The 12,596-nt window shown below is 42.8% G+C and overlaps 2 protein-coding genes across 2 annotated transcripts in view; one reads left to right on the top strand and one right to left on the bottom strand.

Annotated features, from left to right (window-relative positions):
• STXBP4 (syntaxin binding protein 4) overlaps window positions 1-1,542 on the bottom strand; it is a 66,675-nt gene extending 65,133 nt beyond the window's left edge. Inside the window, exon 1 of the mRNA XM_059828123.1 lies at window positions 1,475-1,542. Within this exon, the coding sequence (XP_059684106.1) occupies window positions 1,475-1,542 (68 nt within the window). The remainder of the gene's footprint in view (window positions 1-1,474) is intronic.
• Window positions 1,543-7,903: 6,361 nt separating this feature from the next.
• On the top strand, window positions 7,904-11,485 carry LOC104264757 (cytochrome c oxidase assembly protein COX11, mitochondrial). The gene is made up of 5 exons (XM_059828197.1): window positions 7,904-7,993; window positions 8,090-8,260; window positions 8,377-8,532; window positions 9,276-9,401; window positions 9,913-11,485. The coding sequence occupies exons 1-5, from the start codon at window positions 7,904-7,906 to the stop codon at window positions 10,093-10,095; spliced, it is 726 nt and encodes a 241-aa protein (XP_059684180.1). The 3' UTR covers window positions 10,096-11,485.
• The last annotated feature ends 1,111 nt before the right edge of the window (window positions 11,486-12,596 follow it).

Below are 12,596 nucleotides of genomic sequence, written 5' to 3'. Positions count from 1 at the left end.
GCTTTCAGCAGTTTTCACATAGCAGTTTATTAAAATAAAAAAAGCAAGAACAAATGCTGTTTCAACCTTGCACAGAAGTTTACTTTCGTGAAATCTTAAAAGATCAAATCTCAGATTTTAAGTTTTCCAAAGGAAAACAGAGATCACCAGAAATGGTAGAACCTATTTATATGAAATAATGAAATATGATCAAATCTAGGCACAGAACACTTAGTAGGAAAGGATCTACATTTCCAGAAGTAACAGGCAATACTTTCAAAAGACAACCTAACTAACGTAAAATGGATTCTGACAACGAGGATACAGACAAATCACAAACTAATAATTTTCAAGGGAGAGGAATAAGGTATCTCTACAACAGTGAAATTATCACGACGCTGCCATCTACAATTAGAGAGGACTGACACTTTCCACAGACACCTTTACAAGGTATTCAGTTGTGTTGATGCTCTAAAGACCAAATCCCTCCAATACATGAAGTTTAAAATTACTTTATCAAACACAAAGTGAAGACAAGGATCTTCAAATTCCCCAAATTCATTTAGCATATCACACCTTGCTGGCTTTCGGCGTTAGTTTTTCTCCCATGTAACTTAGAGATGGATCTTCAAGTCAAGCTACTTGTCATAGTTCTAAAATATAGAAGGCTTTTGCAGTTTCACTATGTAAAGACTTGGGTTTAGCACCCATCCGACATTTATTCCATGTTACTGATATTTAATATTCATGAACTGTCAGAATACTTCCCAAAAGCCATTAGAAATAAGCTCAACAGTATAAATAAGGAAATAGGTTTCTAAACCAATTGGCAGAAGTAACAAAAAATAATGTAGAAAAAGATGCAAATTAAATAATCTGATGTCACTGCTCATTCCTTGAGAAGTCATGCAAAAATACTCATAAAAAAGCTTTTAGTACAGAGAAGAAAAGATGCAAGGCAATAGATTAAATAAACAAGCAAGACTCCACAAAATGTACAGTAGAAATGATACGCTGAAATTATTGAAAAAACATCAAACTCAACACTCCAACTGAAGTCCTGAGATGCTAATAGACTAACTGCGTACAATTTTGTGTAGATGTTCTAGTAAAGACAGTTAAATTAAATTTTTATACTTTTTTCTATTACTTTTTATCAGCATACACGAGGAAGTTCAACAGCTTTATGTTTTATATCTGCTAGAGACTTATCAGAACATACGGCTCCGGATATTCTTCTGAACTGCATTCCTGAGGAATTATTAGTTATTTATGTCCACAAACAAATATTTAACTAATCAATGGAATAATAATACGCTTCCCTCACAAAACAGATATTACTTGACACTTAAACAAAAATCTAAATGATAAACTCTGGCTGCTTCTTAAAAGAAAAAAGAAGCTGAAAATGGCTACAGCTTTTGAATTATCTTTACTGTACTTTTCCCAATTATAGACTAGAAAAATGCCATCAGAACCTAATGCTTAAGCATACCAGTATATGAGAGAAAGACCATCAAAACGCTCTGGTTCATCTTCATCTCCTGGTGAGAGTAAGGACATTCTTCAGTACAGCAGCAAAGACAATGACAAAGCAACAAAATACACTGGAGGTTTCCAATTCAGCCGGATAAAGGTTATGTGCTGGACAATTTCTGCTACTAACTAAAAAAAACCGAACAGACAGAGCTCAAGAGGAGTGTATCTGCCTACTTAATCTTCTCTGAAAATCTCTGCGTCACATGGACTAATTCACCTATCAAGGTAATGTTTACTTTTTCTCTGTTTGAAATGGGAATCTATAACAACTTTAAAGACTGAAAATGCAAAGCAGAGAAAATTTACTTGCATTTACTACAACTGTGATTATGCAATCTCTATCTAGCAGCAGAAGCCAAATGAAATAATTAAAATAAAATGAACTTATTTACTCATGTTCTTCCAGTAATTTATTTACATGCTCCCTCCAAACGAGGTCAAAAGCAGTAACTCGCGACCTTTCTAAAGCAATCTTCCTAGCAGACTGGATTACGTACATCCACACACAAAAGGGAAAGCCAACGAAGCAGACAGACTGAAAGCATTAATGAAACAAATGCCATTACGCTAATACTTTGCATTCTCGATCGTGGTATTGGCTTGTGTCATGCTTTAACTTGGTTTTTAGTCTTTCAATAGACAACAGTCAAAAGTTAACACAGAACCTGGGTTATGTATTTTCTCTAGAAATGGAAGCTGACACATCTGGGTTTTGTGAAAGCAAATAAAATGGTGAATTTGTAGCATTACACCGAGAATAATCTAGTTGAAAAAGTAAAAAATATACCACTATTTCCAGAGGTAAGACTCTCTTCTGATATGAGGCTTGGTCTTGCAGAGAGATGCGTATTTTCAGAAGTTCTGAGCACCTGACATCAGGTCGGTTAACTACTATTTTCTTCCAGGCTTGCATCAGAAGATGCACTCCTATTACTCCCCCTTCTTCTTGAATATCTTAAAAAGATTACAGTTTAAAATGAAAACTAAATATTCTGTGTTCACGGAGGGCTTTGTTTAAGTAGAAAGGTGAATCCTCTCTAGCAGGGAGTAACCCTGTGATGAGAAAGCATCTGTCAGCGTCTAGAGCTGCACAGCAGGACAGCTTGGCTACGCCAGGAATGCATATGCTTATCTCAACGCACCTTTTTTTTTTTTTTTTTAAAGTTGTAGTGACTGTGCTTTCATTAGCACGTAATCATTGTGGGGAGAGGATCTTTTAGCTTATAGGCAACGTGCTATATAGTCTTCAAATATACAGAGGTCAGTCCCCAGGTCCTGCAGAGCCTGCAGTCTACCCTTCTGCCCCCCTTGAGCGTGTTAAGCGTCCCACCACACATTAAGGAGCAGATCAGTGATGAAATAGGAACATAAAGCAGCCTTCCCAATTCCTGAAACGTGAAGAGCTCCAGTGGCATCATTTGCATTGCTCACATCCACTCAGTGATGAAAATCTGGCCCTTTGTATTCTTTCCTCAATCAGTTTAACCCTGCTGGTGTTACGATCCAATGAAAGAAAAGCCACTGATATTTTAAGCATCATATCAATCAGATTTGCTCCAGGCAAGGTTACAAAAGGTAAAATACCAATCGCCTTTCTACAACAAAATTTTCACTGTTCTTAGCAGTGGAATTCAATTTGTGGTATCAGTATCAGGAACATTTGTCAAAACAAATCACTCAGACCAATATAGCTTGTATCCAGTGTCATGTTTTCTGCAATAAACACCCCTCCCGCCCCCCCCAATTAAAAGTATGACTCAAGGCTATGCATTTCCATTATTAAAAACCAAAAGAATGATTTTTATTAAACCAGGCATGACAAACTTCCCAACAATTTAAGCAGATACAAAGTAGTATTAAGCTTCTTATTGCTCCCACCTCTTTTTATTAGAGTTATCACAGTAATACATCACTTGCTCAAACAATTGCTCCTCCATCCCTTCTTCAAAGTATACTATGTGTTGTTCAGCTTCCTGAACTCATCCCCAAGGCTTCTGTCCTTCTCTACCTTAAAATTCTGCTGCTGTGCTGCTTTTAATGTTTCTAAAGGACTCATATAGAAAAATGGTATTACTGCTTCTTTTGCAAGTTCTCTGCCTTTCAAGAACATACTCAGGGGAACACAAATGCTTTTTACTTTCAGAAAGATCCAGGAATACTGTAACAACTTAAAACCCTATAAAACCCAATATCAATAAGTAAGACTAAATTTTCAAGAGCCCTCATTTGTTATTCTATGCAGCAAACAAAGTAAGATTCTTTATCAAACAGCTAGTAAACTATTCTATTCTGGCAACATTATTAATTATGACTCACCTTTCCAAAGGCAGATTTGTAATGCTGTAGCAACTGAGATGGATTACAGGGTAATTTAGCAGATGACAAAAAGATTTGCAGAATCTTCAAAAGCAAGATTCACAAGATCTTTTTGTTATAAATAAAACAAAGGTCTTTTACAAAAATCCTATACGAGTCAATTACACAACTGTAGCCTTTCAGGTTCACTAACCCTAAAAGGTAAAATTCATTATGATGCTAAGGACCACAGCCAAGAGAAGGCTGTACCATATAGCATGAACACCACTTACTTCTGATAACCCAAACCCACTAATTATTTGAAATAAATAGATTTTGCTGCTTAGGTCATAAAGATTAAAAGAAAGCATATGTCATTATATGGCAATTGTCAAACATGAAAAAAATCTTGAGCGACATTGTAATTGTGGAGCAGCATGAATGGTTTGAGGCTAACCCTTGTGTAGAGAAGAAAGGTATTATTTAAAGTTTAGGTAAACCTCAATTTACATCTAACCAAGTACATTCTTGAAGCATTGTGCATTGATACTGTCTCCCAGAACAACAAAAAAAAAAAGTAAGTATAGAAAATTACAGTCTTTCATCACCATGTAGCTGAAGTGCAGTTATGTGCACCTTTCATGTTCATCTCCTGTGTGAAAAATTGTCTTTGGAATACAGTGATCTGGTAACTATTCACATAATATACCTTCCACTTGAATCTGGCAAGCTATAGGTGTTTTAAAGATGTATCTTTGTATTACATCTCCTGTATTTCCATTGGACAAGCAGAGTGTTTGCTTCTTCAGATCCCAGTAAAAAGCAAGCTATTTTTTTTAATGTTTTGTGGATTTGTTTTGCAAAAAAACCCAAGTTATTTATGAAGTGGCATAATTCAAACTCTACGCTAAATTGTTTGACAATACTTTTGAATACTGTTTGCTTGATTCTATTGCACAAGCACAGCAAACATGATTGTCCAGCAAGAGCTGTCTGTGCCTGTTTTTAATTATGGTTTTGATCACAAAGTTGGCAAGGTTACTTAGCAGTTTGGGAAGGGTCTGGAGTTATAATTTTCAATCACGACTGAATCCCAGTTTGCCATTTAGAATCTTATCCAACTTCTAACTTTTCAGTAGGTAACGTTACGGTTTATAGAATTAATGTAATTATCATAATATATATCATGGCATTGGTAAAAAATAAGATGGTTCCAAAGCACTACATGTAAAACATTAAAGGCATGCAGACATAGTATTCTGAAAAAGTAATGCATTATAATACACAAACTCTGTACAGTGTCTTATGTTACTATAGTTACCCTATCTGTACAGGCAAGTAATTTGCTATACACCTTACAAGTACGTTTTCATAGCTGCAGCAGCATTAAGGAATTTCCATGCGGGGTTTTCTCTCTACAGAATCAGTCCAAACCTAGTGCTGATTAACTTAATGAAAAGCTTAAGAGCTATTTCTTCCCTTTATGTGTAAATTCACGGTGTTGGTATTAGCTTTTCTAAGACGTTGTTTCAGACTTTCAGTATCAAAGTGATTTTTCTTTAAGAGAGTTTTCGTATTTTTCATATTACAGTCCAGTAATCGTTGTATTCCTGTGTACGGGGAAAAAAAAAGTACTTACTTTTTATCTGTATTTGTTAGGGGATCTGTACTGAACATCTTCTTAGGTGCACTGTTTTAATAAAAGTTCAAAATGAAGAATTCTGATACATGAAGCACTGGCTCGTAACCAGGACAATAACTGCTGTAAAAAAGGAGAAACCACTTTTTGAAATTTACACGGCTATATTTATTTTCAGACACTGACAACAATTGCTATTTATTACTGACTAGCGGAAATCAAGTAGGAAAACAGAACTTTCATGATAAAAGATACACTTCATTACTGAAAACAGTAAGCAGTTAAGAACTCAGACTTTGCTGTGTATCATACTAAAACATCTGACATCCTAATTTCCTCTTAATTTGTGAGGTAGGAATTAGGGTAAACCTGAATCCCCTGTAACTAAAATCTAAAAAATGAAGGAACTGAGATCACAATTCCAGGATAAAGTAATGTAACTGCTAAAGACAACAACTACCTCATTTTTTTCCAGCGAAGGTTACTTGGGGAGGGGATGTTGTTTTGAACATGGTAAGGTGTTTTGTGCGTCTTGTTTTCTCACATTTTTTTAACTTACTGTCTAGCATTCAGTGCCTATAGAATTCTCATGGGAAGTATGCAAGACGTAGGCCAAAACACATGCAAAATGGGGTTATGTTCCACTAACGTAGCAAAAAAACAGTGATTCACATTGTATTTTTATTAGCGCATACGAGAGGTTGACAAGAAATACAATCCTAAGTGTACTGAGCTGCAATCATTTGAAAAAATTACTGCAAAAGCACTAACGCAAAAATAGCCGTCTGTATCGGTAGCAAATCTTCCTGACCTCATGAGCCGTATGGGTAAACCCTCACATGGCCAGGAACCAGAAAAAGATATTACTCCTAACACACGGTACAAGGGGGCCAAGGAACTCTCCAAACAATGCACAGGCAAAAGACGTCCACGGGTGCTGGTGGTACCAGTGACGCGCTACAAACCTGGGCTAAAATAAAGTAGGCTCCCTAGGTGCACAGTGTCAGCCTCCACAACCACCAATTCATCAGGTTATGTATTTCTGCATGGAAAAAATATTAAATTCACTTTGGAATACCTGAAGTTCTCTTGCAGTAAATGTTTTCAGATCTCCTGCTAAAGGATCAAAAATGACACCATCTAAACACAGAGGAAACATCATGGTATTGCTTCACTCTGGGCTTTATCATTCTCTGATTCAATGCAACTAAAGGCAAAAATGAAGCGGTATCAGGAGGTGCCAAAGTCACTGTGTGATTTGTGTTACTGGAGTCAGCGCAAGGGAAGAGCGGTACTCCAAAGCAATAAATTCAAGCATTGCTACAGCAAAGTTTGCTACAGTGCATGGGAAGAAAGGTTGTGAGTTTGTCTGACCTTGCCTGCCCTGAAGTTATTGCTGTTTACAAACAGTGCTCAATCGCTTTGCGACATGTCAATATTTGTGTCTAAACAAAAACGAATCCGTACACAAAGACAGGAAACTAACCATGACCCAAAGCACCACTGCAAAAAACAGTAATCGGTGTCAGTGTCCACAAAACAGGGAGACCCGCAGGAAGCGAAAGGGACGAGGTCTCCTCTCCGACACAGCACCCCCGCACCAGCCGGTGCACGGCACCGCGCGCTCCCCGCAGCGCCCGCTCGCGGCCTACAGCAGCACAGCGCTGAGCGAGGGGGGACGCGGGCACAAAGGCGGCTTCACAAGCGCTTGGCCCCGCGCTCACAGCCCCCAAGGAACCAGCCAGGAAGGTTCCCGCGTCCTCCACCCTGCCCCGCATGAGCCCCCTGAGGTACTCGGAGAGGACAATGACTCCCTCTCGCCGTGCCTGGCTAGGTTAACCCGCGTCTGGCAGACTTCTCGGGGGCCCCGCTGCCGTCCAGCGCCAGCCCGCCCCGGCACCGCTCGGACAAAGCCGGCTCGGTGCACGGCGGTGGAGGACCCACCGCGGCCGCCAGCCCGTGGGCATCCCCGCGAGAGCCCGGGGGTGCGAAAACCCGCCGGCCTCCAGGGCTGCGACAGTTACCTCCACACGCACACTACCGCCCGCGCGGTCCCGCCGGGGAGGGAGAGAAACCGGCGGGGTCTGGCGGGAGCCCCCGCGCCTCAGCGCCGCTCTCAGGGGTGAGCCACGGGCGACCGCTCAGCGGCTGCGCTCCCTCCCCTCAGCGGCGCGATGGCGGCCCGCCCCGCTCGCCCGCCCGCCCCCGCGGCGCAAGCCCCACCGCCTCCTCGGGAAGGCGGCGCAGGGCGGCCGCCCCTCACGCCGACAAACGGGCGTCGAGGAGCCGGCGGGGCCAGGCAGCCCCGCACCGCCCGCAGCAGCCGAGCGCGGCGGGGGGAAGGCGGGGCGCGCGGCAGGGCGACGTGAGCGCGGGCTCCCCCCCGCCACCGCCGCGTCTCGCGAGAAGAGCTGCGCTCCGCCCCGCGGGGCGCCGGCAGCCGCGCGCAGCATGGGGGTGTGCGGGCGGGGCTGGGCGTGCTGCGGGGGCCTGCGGCTCCCCGGGGGGCCGGGCCCCCTCTGGGCCCTGGCGCTGGGCCGGGCCCTTCCCCGGCCGTGCCGTATCGGCGGGTGGGCGCCCCCGCGGCCGGAGGGGAAGGCTCAGTACGGCCTCTGGGCGGCGGCGGGCGGACGGGAGCCGGCCCCGCGGGGGGCCCGGGGGCTGCGGAGCTCCAACCCCTTCACCCGCAGGCAGGAGGAGGAATGGCGGCGCCGGAACCGGTCGGCACTTGCCTACATCGCCGCCGCCGCCGTGGGCATGGTGGGCATGTCCTACGCGGCCGTGCCGCTCTACCGCCTCTACTGCCAGGTACCGGGGAGCGCCGCGGCCCGGGGCGGCGCTGGCAGCTCCTTCCCGCCCGGGGAGGAGGACGGGGGCGCGGGCGGGTCCGGCGCGGGTCGGTCACCGCCTCTCCTTTCTGTCAGGCCACGGGCCTGGGCGGGACAACCGGCGCAGGCCACAGCGCGGAGCAGATCGAGGGCATGGAGCCGGTGAGAGACCGGGTCATCAGGGTCACTTTCAACGCCGACGTGCATTCCAGCATCCATTGGAACTTCAAACCCCAGCAGAGGGAAATCTACGTGAGTGGCTTCGTTTTCCCCCGCACAGCGAACCGCGGAGGGAGGCGGGAGGTGAAAGCGTCAGGTTTTGCCTCCTCCGTTTGAGGCAGCCGGGACCCTGATGGGGGACCCTGATGGTGCCATTGGGGTATCGGGGCCCTCACCTGGAAAAACACGCAACTGGGGGCACGTTTGTCCAGGATGCTTCCAGTTCGGAATTTAGTATATACACACACTTCACCGTGTATATTAAAAAAATATATGGTGGAGCTGCATAGCTAAGCCCGGGGGGTTGTGCCAGGCTTTCCCCCTAGTACTTTGTCTTCTTGGCCCCTGGTTGTAGGAGTGTTTTTATATTTTAAGAAAAGGAACATTTTAATTTAGTGTTTAAATTTAGTTCTTAATAAAAACTCAAAAGGAGTCATACTTCTTAATTGGTTTCTGAGTCCAGTACTGAAAGAATTACAACCTCAAAAATTAAATATATATAAACCTGCAGATTGAAAAAAGCTCTGTATGCTGCTAAACTGCTGAGAATAATAGAAACCGCGTAAGATTATAAATGCACACATAACATTATTAGTGCTTTTAATTTTGGATGCGGGCAAATTGTCTATAAACAAAATACTTGTGAAGTAGTGAAGTAACCAGCTTGACAGAGCAAAAGAGAAGATGAACTCATTCTAGCTGAAGTCCAAAGAACTCTGTTTGAGGGGTAGAGGGCTGCAGTGGATTAAAAATCACCATTCAATTACTTTATACAGGTGGTACCAGGAGAGACAGCACTGGCCTTTTATAAAGCGAAAAATCCTACAGACAAACCAATAATTGGTATCTCTACCTACAATGTAATACCCTTTGAAGCAGGACAGTATTTCAATAAAATACAAGTAAGTGTGAACAAAGCAAAGATTACATTTTCCTTTACATGAATGAGAATAGTTATCCATAAATTAACTTTTCTAATTTTAACCCTGGATGCCATTCTTTGTATGCCAACATTTTAAGAAAATACCTTGATTTTTTCAATTGACAGTGCACAAGTTCATTCTTAGCCTTACCGTCTTCGTAACAAGCTGCAGCACATACCCAGTTGGAGTGGCTCCCAAATACAGGCTATTCGGTACAACTGATGTTGAGGGTAGGTGGTGACGATGTGAGCTAGCCTGGTCAATGTGCATGTTTGGACACTTCATTAAAAGCTAATTCTTTTTCCTGTAACACAAGAAGAAAAGAACTGCTGTCTTGTTGCTCATACAGTTGATCCTTCCCAGGATTTTAGGGATGTACAGGGAATGAGAGTTGATTTTAAAAGATGAAGCTTTCTCTCATGTTGGCAGAGATAAGTTTCCCAGAGCTAGTGGTGTCTAATCGTTTGGGTTTTTTTTCTTCCCCATGCAGTGTTTTTGTTTTGAAGAACAGCGGCTAAATCCTCAAGAGGAAGTGGACATGCCTGTCTTTTTCTACATTGATCCAGAATTTGCAGAGGACCCTAAAATGGCTAAAGTTGATTTGATCACCCTCTCATACACCTTTTTTGAAGCAAAGGAAGGACAGAAGTTACCACTTCCTGGATATCAGTAATGGGCAACCCGTATACCATTTGACTTCTGCTGCTTGCCTACCAGTTTTGAAACTATTTTTCCATGGCAGGGAAAACTGCAGGAGTACTCTGCAATATGAAACTATATTATTAAACCACCACAGGCACATGCTGCTGTTATGAAAGGATGTATTTCTGGTTTTTTTTTTTTAAAAAAAACCCCAACCTGTGTAGTTGGAATATTACTTCTTAGGGATAGTATTTCTTCATCAGACAAAAGAAGGGAACACACTTTTCCTGGAAGAGAGGCAGTTTTCTCAAGCCATCTTTTTATAAAATGATAACATCTTACCTGAATACTGTGAGGCAAGTTTTTAAACCCAAGTGTGAATTGAGATCTTCATTTAAATACAGAGGAACGAATCAGTTTATTAAGCATATAAAATTGCATTGCTGGCTCTGAAGAATAACTTCCATGTGAGTTAGTTTATAAAAAGGTAAAAACAGGTAATCAATTCATGGAATCTCAAAACTAAACTAAAAGTTAGACTGTATTGCTATGTAACCCTCCCGTGGCAGAGGAGGGAGCGTATGATGATTCAGAAGATGATGCACCCTCTCAAATTATTACTGAATCAGTAGTTTATTTGCTAAGAGCAGACTGCTTGCAAACTGTTATCATTTGAATGAGGAACAGTAATTTAAATGTAAGCACGTCAAATCTCTGGTGTGGTTTCCGTATAGAAATACTATCTTCAAACTGTGATGTTGTGTTCAAGTCATTTAAAATATCTGTACTGCTAATGACTGCTCTTCCACTCCGCAGAGGGCTGTACACCGGGCAGCTCTAGACAGAAACAAGCTCGGCTTACATATGAAACACTTTGAAGGGAAAGGCGGTACATAACCAACTGCTCTGAACTGCAGGCTAAATTAATGGCACAGGAGTCTCCTCAAAAACCAAAAGGAAACCAACCCCATTCAGAGGTTAAGTCTGACAAAGCCTGCCCAGAAGCATAGTCCTAGGTACTCTGTTTACCATTGAACATGTAAGCCTGTATTTATGTAACTTTTGGTCATTATCTGTGGGGTAGGGATAATAACACTTTATCATAGCTTTGCAAATGAGGAGTGAGTTGCAGAACGAGTTTAAGTGACCTACTCATTTTCAGAAAGGAATTAATCTCAGGCCAGTACCTCATCTGCTAGGCCAGTTCTTTCTCCCCCTTCTAGCAGATGAGATCTACCAAAGACAGACTAATGTTGGTTTGTTTGGACTCTAAAAAGGTAATGGGTATATCAGAAACAACCTCGTTACTTTAGTCTCAATTATGTTTGCATACCATAATTTAAAAAGTGCTTTTTTGACAATAAATGGATGCTACCTTTAAAATGCATTACTGTACCAATTATACGTGTTATTTAATTAGATTCTGGATGACATTCATGTCACGTCTTCACTGTGTATTTATTAAAATTTTGAAAGTTTTCATACTTTCATCTCTCTAATGCATTTTATCCAGCAGAACATGTGGAACCCGCACAAGTAAAATACATCACAGAATCATTAAGGTTGGAAAAGACCTGTAAAATCATCAAGTCCAACCATCAACCCAACCCCACCATGCCCATTTAAACCATGTCCTGCAGTGCCACGTCCACACGTTCCTTGAACACTTCCAGGGATGGTGACTCCACCACCTCCCTGGGCAGCCTGTTCCAGTGCTTCACCACTCTCTCAGGAAAGATATTTTTCCTAATATCCAGCCTAAATCTCTGCTGGAGCAACTTGTGGCCGTTTCCTCTTGTCCTATCACTAGTCACTTGGGAGAAGAGACCAACACCCACCTCACCACAACCCCCTTTCAGGTAATTGTAGAGAGCGATGAGGTCTCCCCTCAGCCTCCTCTTCTCCAGGCTGAACACCCCCAGCTCCCTCAGCCGCTCCTCATCAGACTGTGCTCCAGACCCCTCACCAGCTTCGTCGCCCTTCTCTGGACACGCTCCAGCACCTCAATGTCTTTCTTGTAGTGAGGGGCCCAAAACTGAAAACAGTATTCAAGGTACAGCCTTACCAGTGCCAAGTATGGGGCACAATCACCTCCCTACTCCTGCTGGCCACACTATTTCTGATACAGGCCAAGATGCTGTTGGCCTTCTTGGCCACCTGGGCACACTGCCGGCTCATATTCAGCTGGCTGTCAACCAGCACCCCCAGGTCCTTTTCTGCCCGGCAGCTTTCCATCATATACATCTTCATACATCTGTATGAAGACAGCAGCAAGCTTTATAACCTGTAATTCCAGCTCTGCTTCAGGAAAAAAAAAATACTATCAAGACAGATCTTTGAATCCAGGCTAGAAAAGAAAATAATTCTTACCTGGGTTGTCTTTAGTCCATTGTCTTTTTGAAAGTCAAACTGATTATGGGAGTTTTCCATACATTGCTTTATTCTGGCCACATGCTTCAGAAGAAAAATAATATCCCCCTAGCAAGTGCCAGTTTCATAAAAATGCGGGGTTTCCCCTGAGTTTGAAAGCTC

Source organism: Gavia stellata, chromosome 22, assembly GCF_030936135.1.
Source record: "Gavia stellata isolate bGavSte3 chromosome 22, bGavSte3.hap2, whole genome shotgun sequence".
NCBI classification, from domain to species: domain Eukaryota; kingdom Metazoa; phylum Chordata; class Aves; order Gaviiformes; family Gaviidae; genus Gavia; species Gavia stellata.
The sequence above is the reverse complement of the archived record's forward strand: the minus strand, read 5'-3'. Positions and strand labels throughout refer to the sequence as shown.